A 19,695-nucleotide genomic window follows, 5' to 3' on the forward strand; every position below is an offset into this window, starting at 1 on the left:
ATTGGCCCAATGGACAGTTTTGGCGATTAGCGCCAAACTGGCTGTTCTTTTTGAATGGCGATCGATTGTCCGATTAGTTGGCGCCTTGGCTATTTTTTTAATTCTGTTTGGATAACAATAGGCGAGAGTTATATAGATATTGGCAAACTTTTCTAATAGGTATGTTTTCGTTGCCTGCACTTCTTATACTTTAACACCTAACCTGCACTATGATGTTCTCTTTGCCGGATGTGACGTAATTTTATCATACATTTCGCTACACTTTCTGCACCTACTCTTGAGGTGGTGTAAAAGAGTTACACTTAGTGCAGGCAACGAAAACATACCTATTACAAGCACTTAAACTTAATTATAATTTCGTGTAACACCTTGATTGGCTGTACTTTGAACAGTTTTCATGGAAATCCGCATTTATAATATTTTAAATATGAAAACATTCCTAAATATTCTTTTTTGGATACCTATGAAAATAATTGAATTCTTGCTAAGATTTTTATTAAAATTTTTAAAAAATTCTAATTAAATTCTTTTGAAGAATTTCTTTGAATTTTTTTATACTAATGGAGTTTCATGAATAATTTTAATTTAAAAATTTGCAAATAATTGAATTTTATGAACAATTTCTTTCAAGTTTTTAAAATAATCGTGCTTCTTAATAATTTAAATTAAACATTTAATTATTGAAACTGATTAACATTTTTAGAAAATAATTCAATTCTTTGTAGAATTTTATTTCAATTTTCTAAAATAATTTAATTCATTCAAGGAATTTTATTAAAATATAGAAAATAATTTAATTATTTCGAAGAATAGTGTACTATTAATGGTTTTGACTATTGAACTCTTTCAAAAAGTTTCTTTAATTTATTAAATATAATCGATTTTGTTAATAATTGTAATTAATAGTTTTACTAATTTTCAGGATTTTTTTTTTTCTTCAGGATTAAAAATCATATAAATTTGTTACAAATAGTTGAGTATTTAATAAAATATAAACATTTTAATAAAAAATTACGAATGCTTTAGTAGTCGGACACTTTTTCCCCTTGTTTCTATAGTCGGACATCTGTCAGATATTTTGAATTTATAAAGTAAAACAGATAATTTTTTAATTGCTATCTACTGGAAAATGGAATTAAAGCATATTAGAAGTTATTAATATAATATTTAAACCCTATAAGTTTTAATATTTATGATTAATTATCAACAAAACTTTGTGCCACTCATCGCGCTACTCGAAAATGGCTGTATCTATAGTCGGACACCATGATTTTTAAAACATTAAATAAAATATTTCTTGTTTAATTATTTTCGAAAATAACACTATTTTAATAAAATATAAACTTCACACATTCGTTTTGTATACTTTTTAAAGTAATTATCACAATGCATTATTATTTATTTGCCAAAAAACACGAAAGTGTCCGACTACTAGTACTGTCCGACTATACCCGCACTTACCCTATATTATTTAAATGTTTATAAATATTTTCATAATTACTTGATATATATACAGCCTTCACAACATTTTCAAACAAACTTCAAGTTTTTACTATATTTCTTCCAATCTGGCAGCACTTAACAATAATAACATGAACATTGAAAAATTTGACATTTAAAAATATAAAAAATGCCAATACTTAACCCACAAAAATTAATTTTCAAAACAAACGTATAAAAAACAAAAGAATAACCATAACTAACTTCAAGTGTGGACAGAGATCCGGAAATCTGGAATCACGACGATTATTATATATAATAATTTGCTTTTCCATTTTTGAATAAAATTTTCGTTACTCATTTCAAATGGTATGTACAATTTAAAGTCAAAAGAGACACTAATTAATAGTGAGCTATGAAGAACAGTTCGTTTACTATTTGTTTACATCAATGCATGACTCAATACAAGCCATTTGGTAAATTGAAAAAGAAATTCTTTCAACTAAGACTATTTTCTTATGATCAATTGCGTCATAGTAATATTTTTTGCAATAAATTTAATTTAATTTAATTCAATTTAGTTTGATTTTCAATTTGCCTAAAACGGCCTTGGCAAAACCCGAATTGCCTAGGGAAATCGGGTTTTGCCTAGGCAATTCGGGTTTTGCCGGTAACATACATACCAAATTGCAATCAAATTCATTTAAATTTGTACTAAATAATACAATTTATGTTTTAAAATTTAATTAAATTTCAGAATAAAAATTTTTCAGTTTTTATTTTTTATTGTAAAAAATAATCGTTCTATAAACGAAATGAAAGTAAGACAAAAGTTGTGCTTTTTCATTTCCTTTAAGATAGCGTTTTTAAAATATCGAAATTTTGAGTTTTTATTTTTTCCTATATTTGATACCATTGACTGGCTTTTCAGCGTTTAAGCCGAACGAAGATCGAGTTATTTGACTGAACTCCTCAATTACAAAATTTTTTATTTTTAAATATAAATTTTTTAAATAATTTCATAATCAAAACTTAAAACATTCACTTATTAAGTACAAAATCAATTATTACTGTTCATATTTTCAAAAATTTTAATAAAATTTCATAAAAGAATTCAATTATTTTCTAAAATTTTAATAAATCCTTCTAAAGAATTCAATTATTTTTTTATAAATATTATTTTTATTTTTTATAAATACGAATATTCTTTGCAGGAATTAAATTATTTTTAATCAAATTTAAATAAAATTACACGAAAGAATTCAATTATTGTCAAAAATTTCCATAAAATTCAAGTTCAACAAGAATTTAAAATTCTTTAAAAATAATTCAATTATTCTCAAAATACTTTTAAAAAATTCTATATAAAAATTAAATTACTTTCAATGCAATTTTTAAATATATTCGTCAAAAAAATATTGAAAGAATTGAATTGAGGGGCTGAATGCTATAATGTGTTACGCGCCATTTACTTAACATGGCGCATAAGACATTATAGCATCCAGCCCCTCAATTATTTTCAAAAAATAATAAAATTCTTGTGATGAATTCAATTATTTTGAATATACTTAATTTTAATAAAATTCTTTAAAGAAATTCAATTATTTTCGAAACAACTTTAATTGACATTCTCGAAAAAATTTCATTATTTTCAAATATTTCTATATAAAATTCTTCATAACAATTTAATTATTTCTTAAAATTTCAATTTCAATTTTCAATTTTCAATTTTCAATTTTCAATTGCTTTCAAAATTTTCAATTAAAATTATTAAAGAAACTTCATTAGCTTAAAAAAAATTCAAAGAAATTTTTCAAAAGAATTTAATTAGGATTTTTAAAAATTTTAATTAAATTTTTCGCGAGAATTCAGTTATTTTCCTAAATAATAAAATTCTTTGAAGGAAATCTATTATTATCAAATTTTTTGATAAAATTCTTTGCAACAATTCGATGATTTTCAATTCATTAATTTTAAAATTGAAAATATTTGAAAAGAAAAATTATAAAAGTTAAGAAACAAAAAAGCAAACAACAGCTAACTGAAAGGAATTAAATTATTTACAATTGAATTTTAATAAATTTTCTCGAAATAATTGAATATTCTTAAAAAAATTTGTGATAAAGTTATTAAGAAGAATTTATACCTATAATTATTTTGAATACATTAATTTAAAAATTTTAAATGTTATTTAAAAAGAAATTTTTTTAAAAAAATTAGTGAATAAAAAGCAAACAAGAAATTTTTTCGTTTTTAATTTGAATGTTTGTTTTTTTTTACATTGGCGTCGTTGTTTTTAAAAATTATTTTTATATTTTAATTTTAAATACATTTATTTAATAAAATAATATTTTAATTTGTTTCCCTTTTTAATTTTAATTTTTTGTTCCAAAAAAACGAAGGAGTCCCGGAGGGTTTTAGATTCAATCCACCTAAACAGGAGACATTCTTCAAGGATGACGCGAATCACGATCCAATTTGGAGCGAGGAAAAAGTGATTTCTGCCAATTTTAATTTGAATGGCGTCGTCATTGGAAAGGATGAATTTGATATTATGAATGCAACAACAGTGGTGGTGTTTGAAATTTTAGAGAAAGTCTGGGCGACAAAAGATGTTGCATTGATTGATATGAAAATTGAATTTGGCGTTGATACGAATGGAGAAATTCTCGTCGCTGATATTATTGATGCCGATTCTTGGAGACTCTGGGTGTCAGGTGATAGGAGAATCATGAAGGACAAGCAGGTATTACTTTTTTAGAATTCTGAAAAAATTTATCTTCAAATATTTTGGAGCACTCAGTTTCAAAATCTTCCAGCTGGAAAAGAGAATTTTATTCTCTATTAGGCGGTTATTCTTCAAAAATACAAATTTTCGATGAATTCTAACTGTACATTTGGAAAATGATTGTTTAGAAAAATTTAGAATTTGAGTTATTACCAAGAAATGGAAAGAATTAATTAACTATTGCGAAGTGAAATTTTCAATTATTTGAAAAATTTTACACAGTAAAAATTTTTATTTCAGGTTTTCAGAATGCTTGAGACCGTGACACAGAAAGATTTGGAATCAGTGAAAAGTACTTTTACATGGGTTGATGATCATTGGAATTCTTTGGTTCTACCACCACGTCCACTCGTTGCAGTTTTGATGGGTTCACCATCGGACGAGGAGCATTGTAAAAAAATTGCCAAGTATGCAACAGAAATGGGACTTCAGGTTCAATTGCGAGTGATCAGTGCTCATAAACAAACTGCGGAGACACTGCGAATTCTCGCTGAATATGAAGGCAGTGGCGAAAAGGTAACAATGCCAAACTAATATTGTCCTTTGTTGATATTTATTTCTTTTTTCGGCTCCGATAATATAACATAACGATGAAAATATAATAATATTTAATTTAATATAATAATAATAATTGAAGGGCTACATAAAATAAGGGGACGAACGCGTGGTTGAAAGGGATAATAACAGTCAGGTAGCAGCGAGCGGCTCAAGGATTGCCACTGCTACCCGGCTGGTAGTATCCCTTCCAAGTCTCGCGTTCGTCCCCTTATTTTATGTAGCCCTTCAATTTAAGAAATAAATTTTTATTGAGTTTCTAATTTCTCAATTTTTATTTCTTTTCTCTTTTGCAGATCGTATTGATTGCTGCAGCGGGTCGAAGCAATGGGCTGGGTCCAGTTCTTTCTGCAAATTCAACTTTTCCTGTCATTAATTGTCCACCTGTGAAAGCTGAAGATGCTGGTAAAGATATTTGGTCATCTCTCAATGTTCCCTCAGGTAAGTCTTCTTACTTTTCGAGAAAACGGAATTTTATATTTATTCTTTCTGTTTTATTTTATTAATTTTTTTTTCTTCCAATTTCATTTTTCAATTTCAAAGCGAACTTTCCCTTTAGCAATTACATTTTCATTAAATTTAAACATTTTTATTTTATGTGAACGTCAAGTTGTAATATTTCAATCATTAAATTTATTTTGAGGATAATTATTAACATTGATATTAATAATTTAATAATTTAATAAAAGGATAATAATTCTTTTTCTTTAGGTCTCGGTTGCACAACTGTTATTTATCCTGAGAGCGCTGCCCTTGCAGCAGCACAAATTCATGCCCTGAACGATTATTTTGTTTGGTCACGATTGAGAGTGAAAATTTTAACAAATTTCATCACTTTGAAACAAGCAGATTTAAAAATACGAAAAATGACATTTTAATAGTTAGATAAATTTTATTAGAAAACGAATAATTTCTGAAATTTTGATCGTTTTTAAAAATATTTTGTATTTTTTACTGTTTGTTCTGTGTACTTTTTAACGTGTTGATATTAAAGATAGATATATTTTTTACGCAAATTGTTTTTAAATGCATTAACTAATTTAGAATAAAAAAACGACAACCAAAAATTACTAAATGTTTATGAAACTTAGCAGTTTATGTCTTATTACAGTTAATTTTTAATATTTTATTAGTCTCTATTGACTGTAAATTTATTCGTTTAGTTCCATTTCGAGAAGATTTTAAATAAAATGTATTAATCAAACTACTGTGCTTTATTATTTATTTTTTAATTATTAATTTATTTTCATTCTATACCTTACAAGGCCTTTATTATTCACTAGCAAATTTTACGCGCGCGAAACTTGATCTTCGATTTATTATATTACAAAATTTTTTAATTTCAAATATTATTTATTATTATCTTTATTTTTTTGTATAAAAATTAAGATAAAAAATTGAATACTTACATTCATATTAATTGGCTCAGTTGATTTAGGTTTTTCCAGGTTTTAACTACAGTTTTTCCTTCTTTAATCTAATATTATGATTGTCTGCAATGAATTGATCACCTCGGAATAAGACAAATCTTCTGCCTCGGCGTTTTCTAAAAACATCGTTTTTCTAAAAAATTATTTCCTAAAAAACACATTTCTCGAAATAATTGCTGGATAAAAGTTCCTCGTGATGTCCGACGAATAACCACGATATTTACAACCTACGAAGAAACATAATTAAACTTTTTGTGTAAAATTCGGCAAGTATAATTTATTTACATTTAATTATTATTATTATTTTTATATTATTATATTTATTAATTTTTATTAAGAAAACAGTCGTTTGCGTCGATTAATATTATTTTTCCAAATCTTAAAAATTTAATTATTTGTTGTGTATAATAAATTAGCCAATAAATTTTGCAACAAAACAAAATTTAATAAAAGAAAAAAAATGTAATGACAAAAAAACCGAATAAATAAAATTTAGTAAAGGGCAAAAATTTAGAAAATAAAATTTTCTAGTGGTCTATTTAAATTAAGATTATTTAAATTACTCGGAGCAAATATTTGGAGAGAATTCTATTATTGTCAGTATTCAATTAGAATTTATTCAGCCATTTAAAAACATTAAAACTAATAATCAGAGATGGAATTTTTTTAGCAGCTACACTGTGTCCAATTAGATCAATTATCAGTAATTGAAAAAAAAATATGCACGACAATTTCTAATCTCTGCTCCAAAATGTGATTTTCAAGATAAATAATTTAATTTTAAAAACGATTTTCTTTCAATAAAAAAAAGAAAGAAATGGAAATTTCTAATCTCTGCTCCAAAATGTAATTTTCAAGACAAATAATTTAATTTTAAAACAATTTTGTTTCAACAACAACAAAAAAATGGAAGAAATGAAAATTTCTAATCTCTGCTCCAAAAAGTAATTTTCAAGATAATTTCAAAAAAAATAATTTTTATTTAAAAACAATTTTCTTTCAATAACAAAAAAAAGAGATAAAAATTTAAATTTTTCTTACTATTTTTAAAGATGTGTTCAAGGCTTTTTGTCAAAAAATTTTTGTTTGCTTTTTTCAGAGTACAGTCAGCACGTGTCTCGAGTTCATTGTCGTCAACGTAATAGAATCTCTCACCACGCTAGTTCTCTCTTGAACGGTGAGTAATAACTGACTGAATTCTCAACATTGAATGAATAATCCCACCAATAGAAAGACACTTTTGAGAATGAAAGGGCAGGAATTTATATATCTCCACTTTTTTTCCCTTCAGTGTCGAATAAAGAGCTTTACACAAAAATAACGACTCGTTTTCAATGTACGAAAAATCTTCCAAGTACTTTTTCTCTTTATTTTTTAATCCTTAAAAACCAATTAAAGAATTTTCTTTTCTTTTAAAGAGAAAAAAAATTTTGCTCATCAAAATTTTTATTTATCTAACGTGAATTAAAATTTCGAAGAGATTTCTAGATTTAAATTTATTATTCAAGGTCAAAAGAAAGTGAGCTGACACGTTTTTCTAGTTTAGGCAGAATATTTTTTTTGCGGGGAGATTTATCCAGATTCTAGTTTCTATTTATTATTATTATTATTATTATCTATTGTTTTTTATTTATTGATTTTAATTTTTTTTCGTCATATATAGATCATCGTTTGTGTATTTATTCATTTTAAGGCATATTATCTATGGACACTTGTTGCTTCTGATTTAAAAATATGTTGCGTGTTTTTAGATAAGAAATTCAACGAGAGGAAGGGATTATTAAGGAGACTTGTGCCTGGTAACAGACACTTGCACGAGGCACATTAGAGGGTGAAGATGGCAGGTAAGCTTTAATTTCCGTTTATTATTTCTCTGTCAATTCAAAGTTCAATTCTTTTTTTTGTTTTACTCTTCAAAATTCAAATACGAAATAAAGTGTACTTTAATTCACGAAACATAAATTTTAGCATTATTGGGATTTTATTTAATTCAATTTATTTCAATTTAATTTAATTTTTTTATTTACTTATTGATAATTAATATATTTAAACAATATTCAATTAGTAATTTAATTGTTAATAAAGAAAAAAAAACTTATTAATATTCTTAAGTGATTAGTTCTTTTTTTAATGACATTCTGTTCCTTGTGTATAATTTCGATAACGATTATTTTTAAATTTACATCTTTATAAAAGTAAAAAAAACCATATAAAATATTTAAATTTGATCTTATTTTTAATATAAATTTTAGCAAAATATTCGTTTTTGTAAGAAGTGAAGTAGAAAAATAGAATTGCAATAAATATTAAAAGGAAGTAAAAGTAGTAATTAATTTCAATTTTGACAGGGATTTTTTTTAAGTAAATTTGTAATATTTTTCTTTTTTTGATTTTATAGGGGAACATAGTCTAGGTCGGCCACCTTTTTGACTTTTGTTTATAACTTTTTTTTAAAAATAAATTTGGACAATTGAAGTATATGGTTGGAAAGTCCTGTTTAATAGGAACATTTTTTCTGTACAAAGTAAATTGACAGGTTTAAAAATGAAAAAGTTATAAAGATTTAAAAAAAAAAAAATTTGTAGTCCAGGTTGGCCATTACAGTCAAGGTCGGCCATGTTTAAAATTCAAAGGGCATTAATCGTTAAAAAATAAAATAACATGTTTGGAGTTACGGAAAATTGATTCTTTATTGTTTACAGTTTGTAACTTAATGAAATAACAAAATAATAAAAATAAACAATATAAAAAAATAAATATAAATAAAAAAAAATTTTGCACTAAAATATTAATAAAATTAAATAAAAATATTAATAAGATGATCAATTATATTATGAGTTATACAGAATTGCAGTTTTTGCAAATGAAGTAGCTCGTCCTCATCTTTGCGCATTTTAAACACATAGTGGCCGACCTTGACAGTAAGTAACATTACCGAATTGTTGTAACCATAAAGAAATACGTTTCGGGATTCGATTTTTTACTTTGTTTTCCTTTCAACCATGAGTCCCACAAATTTTCTGCATACTTGCCTTGACGATTCAATTTGTTTTTTATCTTTTATTAATGGTTTTTCACATTATGCACAAAACTTTTTTTGAGCTTTTTTTGTACCGACGTCACAGAAAACACAATTTTCGATTTTCCGAAAATGTAATTGAACAAAAAGTTAGGTTTCACTAAGACAAGCTTCGACAAAAATGCGCGTAGGTGGCGCTAGTGAACTTGACAAAAAAACGCGAGTGGCCTACCTAGACAGTAGGCCAACCTTGACTACATTCCCCTACCTATTAAATTAAATTTCTTTATTTCATTTTTTTAATATAAATTTTTTCATTTCATTCCTTTTAATGTAAATAATTATTATATAAATTTTCTTTTTGTAAGCCCGTTAATTTCAATTTGGAGATTTTTTGTCATTTGTAAAAATATTTATTTGATTTTTTATTAAATTAAATTTTTTTATTTAATTCTTTTTAATTTTAACTTTTGGAAAATATTTATTTCTGAAAGAAGTGGAAAAATGAAGGTAAAAATAGAAGTAATTTTTGTCAATTGAGAAAATAAATGGTAAAATATATTGTTTTCAGGCTACAAACTGGGAAAGTTGATAATTGAGGGAAAGACGAAAAAAGTCTATGAACTGACGGACGATAATTCCCTTTGCTTTCTTCAAAGTAAGGATCGAATAACAGCCGGAGATGGAGTTAAGGCCCATGAATTGGAGGGCAAAGCTGCCATTAGTAATGCAACTACAGCAAAAGTTTTTCAACTCTTAAATCAAGCTGGTCTTAAAACTGCTTTCGTTAAAGTTGCCAATGACACGGCTTTTATCGCCAAAAAATGTGAAATGGTCCCTATCGAATGGGTCACCAGACGCTTGGCAACTGGAAGTTTCCTGAAGAGAAATCCAGGTATTAATCATCAAAATAATTCGATATATTAATTTTTGTTCGTTATTTTGATTAATAATGTACTATTCTATTTTTCATTTTTTCCATTTTAATTTAAATTTTTGTTTAACTTTAAAGGCGCACTCACAGCTAGTAGGCAGCATACAAAATTGAATTTACTGTCTCTTTCACTCTAATTGACTTTCTCTCTTACTCCAATTACTGCCTGCGCAGGCAGGCAGAGCTGTGAGTGCTCCATTATTCTTCTTTGATTTGAATTTTTTTTCTTAAAAACGATCGTTAATTTTATTTTCCTTTTTTAATTTGAATTTGAATTGTAATTTTTTTCCATCTTCAATTTTACTTTAGTCTGTTTATATTTATATTGACAATTTTTTTTCCTTTTTCAATTTGAATTTTTGTCTGTATTCGTATTGTTAATTTTTTTTCGATTTTGATTTTTGTTCGTTTGCATTTTTATCTTTAATTTTTTTCTTTCGTTATTTGAATTTTTCCCTTTTTGTATTTGTATTGTTGTTAATTTTTTTCCTTTTTCAATACAAATTTGTATCCGTTTGTATAATTATATCGTTAATTTTGTTTCTTTTTTCAAATCCGAATTTTTATCTGTTTGTATTTGTATCGTTAAATTTTTTTTAAATGATCGTTCATTTTTATTCCTTTTTCAATCTGAATTTTTATCCGTTTGTATTTGTATCGTTAAATTTTTTCTCCTTGTTTAATTTGAATTTATGATTATTTGTATTATTGTATCGTTAATTTAATTTAATTTTTCAATCTGAATTTTTATTCGTGTCGTATCTGAATGTTAATTCATTTATTTGTATTGTTAAATTTTTCTTTCATTTTTAATTTTAGATTTTGTTTTAAAACGATTGTTAATTTGTTTCCTTCTTCTATCTGAATTTTTATCCATTTGTTTCGTCAAAAATTTTTCCCCGTTTTAATTTGAATTTTTATTCAAAAAACGAACGATGTTTTTCATTCTTTAATTTGAATTGTTTTAAAAACAGTTAATTTTTTCCCATTTTTAATTTGAATTTTGTTTTTAAAAATAAAGAAGTCACGGAGGGATTCAGATTCAATCCACCTCTGCAGGAGACATTCTACAAGGACGACGCGAATCACGATCCACAATGGTCTGAGCAACAATTAGTTTCTGCCAATTTTAAATTGAATGGCGTCGTCATTGGAAAGGACGAATATGACATTATGAATGCCATGACATTGGCAGTTTTTGAAGTTTTAGAGAAAGCCTGGTCGACAAGAGATTGTGCATTGATTGACATGAAAATTGAATTTGGCATTGATTGTAATGGCGAAATTCTCGTCGCTGATATTATTGACAGCGACTCCTGGAGACTCTGGCCTTCTGGTGATAAGAGACTCATGAAGGACAAGCAGGTATTTTAAAAACTCTTTTACATTCTGCAAAGAAAAAAGAAATATTTCTTTAGTTGGGATTTTAAAATACTCATAATTTTTACATTCTTCAAAAAAATATTCCTTTATAGTTGAAAATATTTTCTTAGTTGCAATTTGAAAATACTCTTATGATTTTTTCAATCTGCAAAAAAATATTCCTTTAGTTGAAAATTGAAAATACTTTTATAATAAAAAACTAAAAATATTTCTTTGATTGGAAATAAAAAATACTCTTATAATACAAAACTAAAAATATTTCTTTAGTTGAAATTTAAAAATAGTGTGTAAATCTAAAAATATTTCTCTAGGTGAAAATTGAAAATACTCTTATAATAAAAAACTAAAAATATACCTTTAGTTGAAAAGTAAAAATACTAAAAAAATAAATCGAAATTTACAATTATTCAAAATTTAGTTACAACAGAGTTGTTTTTAGGTCTACAGAAACCTCGCGACCGTGACACAGGAAGATTTGGAATCGGTGAAACGCAATTTCAAATGGGTTGCCGATCAATTGGATTACTTGGTTCCACCACCAAGTGCACTAGTTGTTGTTTTAATGGGTTCACCATCGGACGAGGAGCATTGTAAAAAAATTGCCAAGTACGCGACAGCATTGGGACTTCGTGTTCAATTGCGAGTGAGCAGCGCTCATAAAGAAACGGAGGAAACGCTGCGAATTCTCGCTGAATATGAAGGCAGTGGCGAAAAGGTATCAATATCAAAAGAATTGACCTGTGTTGACATTTGTTCTTTCTTTCAACTCTGTGATAATATATAACGATGATGACGTCAGATTGTTATTGAGTTTATAATTTATCAATTTTCTGTTATTTTTCTCTCTCTTTGTAGGTGGTATTGATTGCTGTAGCGGGACGAAGCAACGGATTGGGTCCAGTTCTTTCTGGAAATTCAACTCTTCCTGTCATTAATTGTCCACCTGTTAAAGCTGAAGACATTGGTCACGATATTTGGTCGTCTCTCAATGTTCCATCAGGTAAATTTTTATACTTTTCTTGCGAAAATGCAATTTTTTTCTTTTCTTTATTTTTTAAAGTTTAAAATTATTTACTATTATTTTATTTTGTAATATAGGTATTACTTTTTATTTGCCATTTTTATTAATTTGTAAAGTATCATTTTTTATTTTCAAGTTTTATTTTTTTGCAAGTATCACTGTTTTTGAAAGGGAAATCGCAATTAATCTTGTTTACCAACATTTAGATCAAAAAAAAATTATTTCTCTTTTCCAATAGTTAGAGTTATTAAAATCAATTGTAGAGAGTAAAATAGAAATAAAAGTAAAGTAAATTAAAAATTAATTCTTTAACTCAATAGTAAAGAAAATAATTTTTTTTCTACAGGTCTCGGTTGCACAACTGTTGTTTATCCGGAGAGCGCCGCCCTTGCAGCAGCACAAATACATGCACTGAATGATCATTTAGTTTGGTCACGATTGAGAGTGAAAAAATTGACAAATTTCATCACCTTAAAACGAGCAGATGTTAAAATGAGAAAAATGACATTGTAATATCAGTCAGATAAGTTTTATTACCAAACAAATATTCTTTTTAATCTTGCAAAAGCTGATGAAAGTCTTGCTAAAAATTGTGATTTGTTTTTGAAAAATATTTTGCATCAAATGTTTTTTATCGCGCTTTCCATTTATACAATTCTCCTCTTTTTGTTACTCCTCCTCTATACTTTTTCACATGTTTATAAAATAGATATATTTCTTATGCAACCTGTTTTCGAATGATTATTTTAATTGACGAAATAAAAAAGAAAAAAACTTAATGTTTATGATAGCAGTTTTTGTTTATGTCTTATTATTATTAATTTTAATTAGTCTCTACTGGCTGCAAGTCTATAATATTCATTTGTTTCCATTTCGAGAGGTTTTTGAATAAAATGTTTTAATTAAACTTTCTTTGTTTTATTTTATTAAAAAAAATCTCATTCTGAATGGATAAAAATTAATAAAATTGGTAAAAATGAACAATTTTGATAAATATTTATTTACATAAACATTTTTTTGTTTGTACAAAATTTATTAACATACTTACATTCGGATTTATTGACTTAGTTTTGCCAAGTCTTCGATTTCATTGACTTCTTTTGGACATTTTCGGGTTAAAACTAAAGTTTCTCCTTCTTGTATCAACACGTCGTCTTCTATTCGAAGACCCAAATCGTGAAATTCTGGAAGTGCGAACTGATTTTTTGGACTTACATATATGCCTGTAAATAAACGGAATAAAAGATTTTCTTATTAATATTTTTGTTTTAGCTTTTTCAGGCTTTGCACTTGTTAATTAATTTGAAAAAGGTAGCTAGCCAGCTAAAAGAATGAAAAGAAGTAAAAATGAAGCCATGAAAAAATTAAATTTGACGACTAAATAACTAATTTTAGTCGATTCAATGTGCAAACAAAGCAATTCATTTTCTTCATGGATATCACGAAAATTTGATTATGAATTACTCTGATTTCCAAAATGTTTTGATATTTCAAATTAATCAAATTTTACTGTAATATTTTAAAGATTGAATAATGACGAAAATTAATTAAACAAAATTGTTTAGAATTAAAAGTCATAATTTACTTTGTAAATTTAATTAAACATTCTAAAACATAAAAATTGAAATTGAAATTGAAATTTTTACTAATTTAAATTTAAAGAATATTAATTCTATTTCTGCAAGAAGAATTTAGAAATTATTTTATTTTTCACTATTTTTCGAATAAAAAGCAATTTTTTTTCTTTTAATTTTAAAAGATAACATTTTTGTTAAAAAATGTTATACTTTTGAATCTAAAATAATTTAATTATTGCATAGAATTTTATTAAAATTGCTGAAAATAATTAAATAATTAAACTTTAAATTAATTTATTTAATTAGTAAGTAATTTAATTTAAATTTAATAAAAATAATTGAATTAAAATTCAACGAGTTTAATTAAAATTGTATTAAAAAAATTAAATTCTTATAGAGAACCTTATAAAACATTTTGAAAATAATTCAGTTCCTGCAAAGAATTTTATTATTTATGAAAATAATTGAATTCTTGTGAAAAATTTTATTAAAATCTTTTTAAATAATTCAATTCTTTCGAAAATTTTTATTAACATTGTATTTAAAATAATTTAATTTTTAAGAAAATTATTAAAATTTATAAAAGTAATTGAATTTGTGTGAAGAATTTTATTAAAATTTCTGAAAATTATTTGATAGTTTCAAAGAATTTTATTTCAATTCCTTCGAAGGATTTTTTCAATTTTTTAAATATAATTAGATTTTGTTAATAATTATTGTAACTAATAACTTTATTATTAAATTTTAAATAAATTATTACTTATTAATGAAAAATTTAATTCTTTTAAACAATTTTATTAAAGTTTTCGTAAATACTTAAATTCCTTTGAAGAATTTTTTTTAAGTTTTTTGAAAATAATGTAGGTTTTCAATTATAATTGAAAACTTTGAAAGCAACTGAATTATACGAAAAATTTCTTTCACATTTTTAAAAATAATGGTGTTTCTTAATAATTGTAATTAAAAATTTAATTATTGAATTTTATTAAAATTTTTTTAAATAATTGAAATTTACCTAGAATTTTGTTACAATTTTTGAAAATAATTGAATTCTTTTGAGAAATTTTACAAAAATTGTACTGAAAATAATTGACTTCGTGCGAATAAATTTATTGTTTATGAAAATAATTGAATTCTTTCGAGAAATTTTACAAAAATTGTACTGAAAATAATTGAATTCATGCAAATAAATTTATTATTTATGAAAACAATTTTAAGAATAAGGGAAATCTTTTGAAAAAATTAAAAAAAAGGTTAAAAATATTTGAATACTTTCCAAGAATTTTATTTAAATTTTTGAAAGTAATAAATAATAAAAAAAAATATCCAAATATTATTAAATCGTAAAAAAGTAATAGATAGTAAAAGTTTCAGTAGAAGAATGCAAAGTCTGCTTTTTTTGAAAACAAGTGAAATTTATTTATTTACCTGGTTCAACGGTGACAATCATTCCCGGTTGGACTTTTATACTTCTTGATATTTTCGCCGTATCGTGAACATCCATTCCCAAATAGTGACTAACATGATGTGGACAATATGCATAACCGGCTGCAATTAATTTATCACCTCCATAATGTTTTGGAACGAGGCAAACCTCCTGCAATCGTTTTCCTAAAAATAAACACATTTCCCGAAATAATTGCTCTAAACTCGGCATATCTCTCAATTTTACTATCATTTCTTTTTGCGTCTCAAGAATAATTTCATACAAGATTCTCTGCTGCTGGGTAAATGTTCCATTAACCGGCCACGTCCTCGTGATGTCCGACGAATAACCATGATATTCGCAACCTTAGAAAATAAACAGACTATTGAACCTTTTAAAATTTTTAATTAATTTAATTTTTCAATTTTAAAAGGTAAATTAAATAAATACTAAAGTAGTAGTATTTAATTAATAATTAATTAGTATTATATTTTTACTATGAGAAAATGTTATTAATAAAAAACTTGCCTGCGTCCATTAAAACCATTTCTCCATTCTTAACAATTTGATTATTCGTTATATAATGAATAGTACAGGCATTTTTACCACCGGCAACAACTGGTGGATATGCTAAAAATTCTGCTCCATTCATTCTCGATTGATAATCAACAATAGCAAACAACTGATGTTCACTAATTCCCGGTTTCGATGAACTTATCGCCTTCGCTATTGCATCCGAAGCAATATCACAACTTCTCTGCATCAAAGCAATCTCTGCTTTCGATTTAATTAAACGCATCTGATGAAATACTGTCTTCGGACAAGTGAATATTTTCCCATCATTTACTTTTAAAATATTCATCAATACTTTATGTATCTCCGGTTGAACAACATCCTCCGAATCGTACCAAATTTTACTCTGTCGATTTTCATTAATGAACGATGAATAAAATCTTTCAAAGTCAGAAATTGGAAGTGCTTCATCGACACCAAATAATGGTACCGCTGCATCGACTCCCGTTCGTGTACCATTCCATAATTCTGAACGTGGATCTTTGCTTCTCATGAATAGAGTTGAGGTGAAATTCTCACCTCTTCCTGTGAGAATGAGACAACTGTCGGGCTCCTGACAACCGGTGAAATAGAGAAAATCGGAATTTTGACGAAACACGTAGGGTATTTTTTCAGTCATGTACATTGTCGTTGACGATGGAATTACAACAATATGCGATGATTTTTCATTGATACTATTGAGGAAAATTTGTTCCATTAATTTGCTTCGTCTACTTTTAAATTCATCCATTTGAATTCCAGGGACGACTTCGCCTTCTTTTATTAAATGAGGATGTGTTTGAAAAGTCGGCTGACCAAAGCTGGTCTGTATAACTCTCGATGAACTTTCGCATGATGTATTCTGCACTACTTTCGTCGAATATTTAGATATTTGGCACACTGAAAAAATATGTATTCAAAATTATATTTATATTTATAATCAAACAGGGTGGCCACATGTCAGTAATGTCAGGGAAATTAAGAAAATTGAGACTTTTTCTACTTTCCTTCCAAATATTGCAACAAAATAACACATTTTTTAGTATAAAATGCAAATTATTTTGATTTTTATAGTGCGAAAAATAACTCATAAATAATAAAATTCTTTAGAGCAATTCAATTATGTTCAATACAATTTTAATAAAATTCCTCAAAAGAAAACAATTATTATTTTTAAAAATATTAATCAAATTCGATTATTTTCAAGATTTTTAACATAATTCCTTCAATTAAAATTGTATTTAAAATAATTGAATTGCTCTAAAGAATTTTATTATTTATGAAAATAATTGAATTCTTGAATTGGATTTTATTAAAAGTTTTTTTAAATAATTGAACTCCTGTGAAAAATTCAATTATTTTCTAAAGTATAATTGAATTTTCTTGGAGAATTTTTACGAGATTTTTAAAAATTTCGAAGATATCAATTAAAATTGTATTTAAAATAAGTGAAATCCTAATAAGAATTTTATTATTTATATAAAAATAATTTAATTTTTTTACGAAGATTTTTATTATTTATAAATTGACATCTTGTAAAGAATTTTTTTTACAATTATTGAAAATAATTGAATTGTTGATAAATTTAATTACTTTCAAAATTTTCAGTAAAAATTATTAAAAAAAACTCTATTTTCAAGAATATTGAAATAAATTCTTAAAAACAATTCAATTATTTTAAAGATTTTTAATAAAAATCTTGCCAAGAATTAAATTATTTTCAATACAATTTTAATTACATTTTTTCGAAAGAATTCAATTACTGGAAAAATGTCGATAAAATTCTTGAAATTAATTCAGTTATTATCAAATTTTTTTTATAAATACTTTACAAGAATTCAATGATTTTCATTACATTAATTTTGAAAAATATTTAAAAAAAAAAATTATTATTTAGAAAGTTAGGAAACAAAAAACCAATAGCAACGGATTTCAAACTGCGAACAGATTACCGGAACATGTACTTTTTTATTATTAATTTTAAAAATAATTGAATTATCAAAAATTTTAATAGAAAATCTTTAAATGTAAAATTAAAAATGAAAATTAATGAAAATTAGATTCTAAATTTTAAAAATTAGATTTATTTTCAACTATGTATATGTATTTGAAAATTGAAATACATATACAAAAAATAACCTTTTTTGAATTATTTTTAACATTCTGCAGAAAAAAATCATGTTCAAAATTTTTAATTAAAATAATTCCTCAAGAAATTAATTAGTTTTTTTTAAATTATACAAAAATTCTTTTAAAAAATTAAATTATTTTCGAAAAATTGCATTATAAAATATTTTTAAAACTTAATTCTTAGAATTGTTCTATCATAATTTTTTAAAATTTCGGAGAAATCATAGTCATATTCTTCAAAATTCGATTATTTTTATTTATTTTTTACAAAACTTCAATTCTTTTTAAAAGATTTTACCAAATTTCAATTGTTATTGGAAATTTTTCAATTGTACATATAATTCAGAAACTATTATCTTTCACAAATTATTTAAAATTATTTTTAAAAAATTAATTGTAAGAATTTCTTTATTATAATCTTTTTAAAATATTATACTTTATAACTTTTAAGAAAAAGACATGAATAATTACAATTATAAAAAATTGAGTTTTTTTGCATTTCAATAATTGAATTTAAATAGAACTTTATGAAAATTATTTAATAAGATAATTGAATGAAGAGATGAAGTTTAGAAATTGTAGAAAATAATTGAATTCAGGAATAGTTATAATTGTAATTTTTAAAAATTATTAAAATTTATAAATTTTACTCATTTTCCGTAAACTTTTATATTTTCCTGTGAAAAAAATTTTGTCAGGGAAAATAATTTTCATGTCAGTAAATTGTCAGGAAAATGTGAGGGAAATTGATAATCTGAAACTTGTGACCACCTTGTCAACGTTTCTCATTTTTTCATAGTTATAATTAATTTTTCAATAATAAACATTGTATAATTAAAAAAAATTTTTTTAAAACAATATTTAAAAAGTTAACCTAAAAATCAAATTCAGATAAAATTCGAATAACCACAATTAAAATATGATTTTATCAAATAAAAGTCAGTTTCGTTTCATTAAGTAGAATGTTTTTGTCATTAGAAAAATTAATCAAAAACATTAAAAACAAAGACTTCAAAAAAGTTAACCTAAAAATCGAATTCGGCAAAAACTGTTAAAGTAAAACAGAATCTGCGTTTTTACTCACCAAATGGATTTGATAGAAATTTAAAAACTCGTCTAAACGGATAAAACATACTATTAGTTTAATTTTAGTCAACAATAATAAAAAATGAGAGATAAATGTTTCATTTCGATTTCTGAGTGACAGACGGTCGTATGTAACTGACTAATCACGACTAATACTACATAATACTACCTTTTATTATCCCGAAACCTTTATTCTTCTTTATTTTCTTTAGTATTTTTCTTTAAATCGACCACAATTTAAAAACCTTTATTAATTTTAAATAAATTAAAAAAAACTGTGTATTTTGGAGCCTTATTTAAAATATAACCGCGAAACAGTTAAATAACCTTAAGTCCTATTCATTTGTTTTCTTT

General features: G+C 25.0%; 3 protein-coding genes across 5 annotated transcripts; 2 read left to right on the plus strand and 1 right to left on the minus strand.

Annotated features, from left to right (window-relative positions):
* The first annotated feature begins 1,890 nt into the window (after positions 1–1,890).
* Positions 1,891–5,983, plus strand: LOC122509806 (multifunctional protein ADE2-like). The gene is made up of 6 exons (XM_043624058.1): positions 1,891–1,916; positions 2,022–2,110; positions 3,843–4,186; positions 4,469–4,744; positions 5,080–5,224; positions 5,495–5,983. Exons 1-6 carry the CDS (start codon positions 1,891–1,893, stop codon positions 5,659–5,661), a joined length of 1,047 nt encoding a protein of 348 aa, XP_043479993.1. The 3' UTR covers positions 5,662–5,983.
* Positions 5,984–7,360: 1,377 nt separating this feature from the next.
* On the plus strand, positions 7,361–13,477 carry LOC122509809 (multifunctional protein ADE2-like). 3 transcript variants are annotated; one of them, XM_043624063.1, is made up of 7 exons: positions 7,361–7,390; positions 7,965–8,057; positions 9,804–10,127; positions 11,188–11,531; positions 11,989–12,264; positions 12,405–12,549; positions 12,917–13,477. In XM_043624063.1, exons 2-7 carry the CDS (start codon positions 8,051–8,053, stop codon positions 13,081–13,083), a joined length of 1,263 nt encoding a protein of 420 aa, XP_043479998.1. In that variant the 5' UTR covers positions 7,361–7,390; positions 7,965–8,050; the 3' UTR covers positions 13,084–13,477. The 3 variants fall into 3 exon arrangements, with proteins under 3 accessions (XP_043479998.1, XP_043479996.1, XP_043479997.1); XM_043624061.1 differs by lacking the exon at positions 7,361–7,390 and adding an exon at positions 7,443–7,549; XM_043624062.1 differs by lacking the exon at positions 7,361–7,390 and adding an exon at positions 7,687–7,799.
* A 64-nt stretch (positions 13,478–13,541) lies between these two features.
* LOC122509808 (xaa-Pro aminopeptidase 3-like) lies at positions 13,542–19,492 on the minus strand. The gene is made up of 4 exons (XM_043624060.1): positions 19,340–19,492; positions 16,102–17,025; positions 15,576–15,938; positions 13,542–13,793 (listed from the first exon to the last, which is right to left on the minus strand). Exons 1-4 carry the CDS (start codon positions 19,386–19,388, stop codon positions 13,627–13,629), a joined length of 1,503 nt encoding a protein of 500 aa, XP_043479995.1. The 5' UTR covers positions 19,389–19,492; the 3' UTR covers positions 13,542–13,626.
* Positions 19,493–19,695: the final 203 nt, after the last annotated feature.

The sequence above is a fragment of the Leptopilina heterotoma genome, unplaced genomic scaffold (genome assembly GCF_015476425.1).
Source record: "Leptopilina heterotoma isolate Lh14 unplaced genomic scaffold, ASM1547642v1 Lhet_63, whole genome shotgun sequence".
Lineage (NCBI taxonomy): Eukaryota > Metazoa > Arthropoda > Insecta > Hymenoptera > Figitidae > Leptopilina > Leptopilina heterotoma.

Excerpts from the sequence above, each read along its gene's own strand:
- LOC122509806 (XM_043624058.1), top strand. The coding sequence starts at position 1,891 with ATGCATGACTCAATACAAGCCATTTG. Across the intron at positions 4,745-5,079 it reads ATGAAGGCAGTGGCGAAAAG|ATCGTATTGATTGCTGCAGC; the intron begins GTAACAATGCCA and ends TCTCTTTTGCAG. Across the intron at positions 5,225-5,494 it reads ATCTCTCAATGTTCCCTCAG|GTCTCGGTTGCACAACTGTT; the intron begins GTAAGTCTTCTT and ends CTTTTTCTTTAG.
- LOC122509809 (XM_043624063.1), top strand. Across the intron at positions 10,128-11,187 it reads TTTCCTGAAGAGAAATCCAG|AAGTCACGGAGGGATTCAGA; the intron begins GTATTAATCATC and ends TTAAAAATAAAG. Across the intron at positions 12,265-12,404 it reads ATGAAGGCAGTGGCGAAAAG|GTGGTATTGATTGCTGTAGC; the intron begins GTATCAATATCA and ends CTCTCTTTGTAG.
- LOC122509808 (XM_043624060.1), bottom strand. The coding sequence starts at position 19,388 with ATGTTTTATCCGTTTAGACGAGTTTTTAAATTTCTATCAAATCCATTT. Across the intron at positions 15,939-16,101 it reads AATGGTTTTAATGGACGCAG|GTTGCGAATATCATGGTTAT; the intron begins GCAAGTTTTTTA and ends TTATTTTCTAAG. Across the intron at positions 13,794-15,575 it reads GATTGTCACCGTTGAACCAG|GCATATATGTAAGTCCAAAA; the intron begins GTAAATAAATAA and ends GTTTATTTACAG.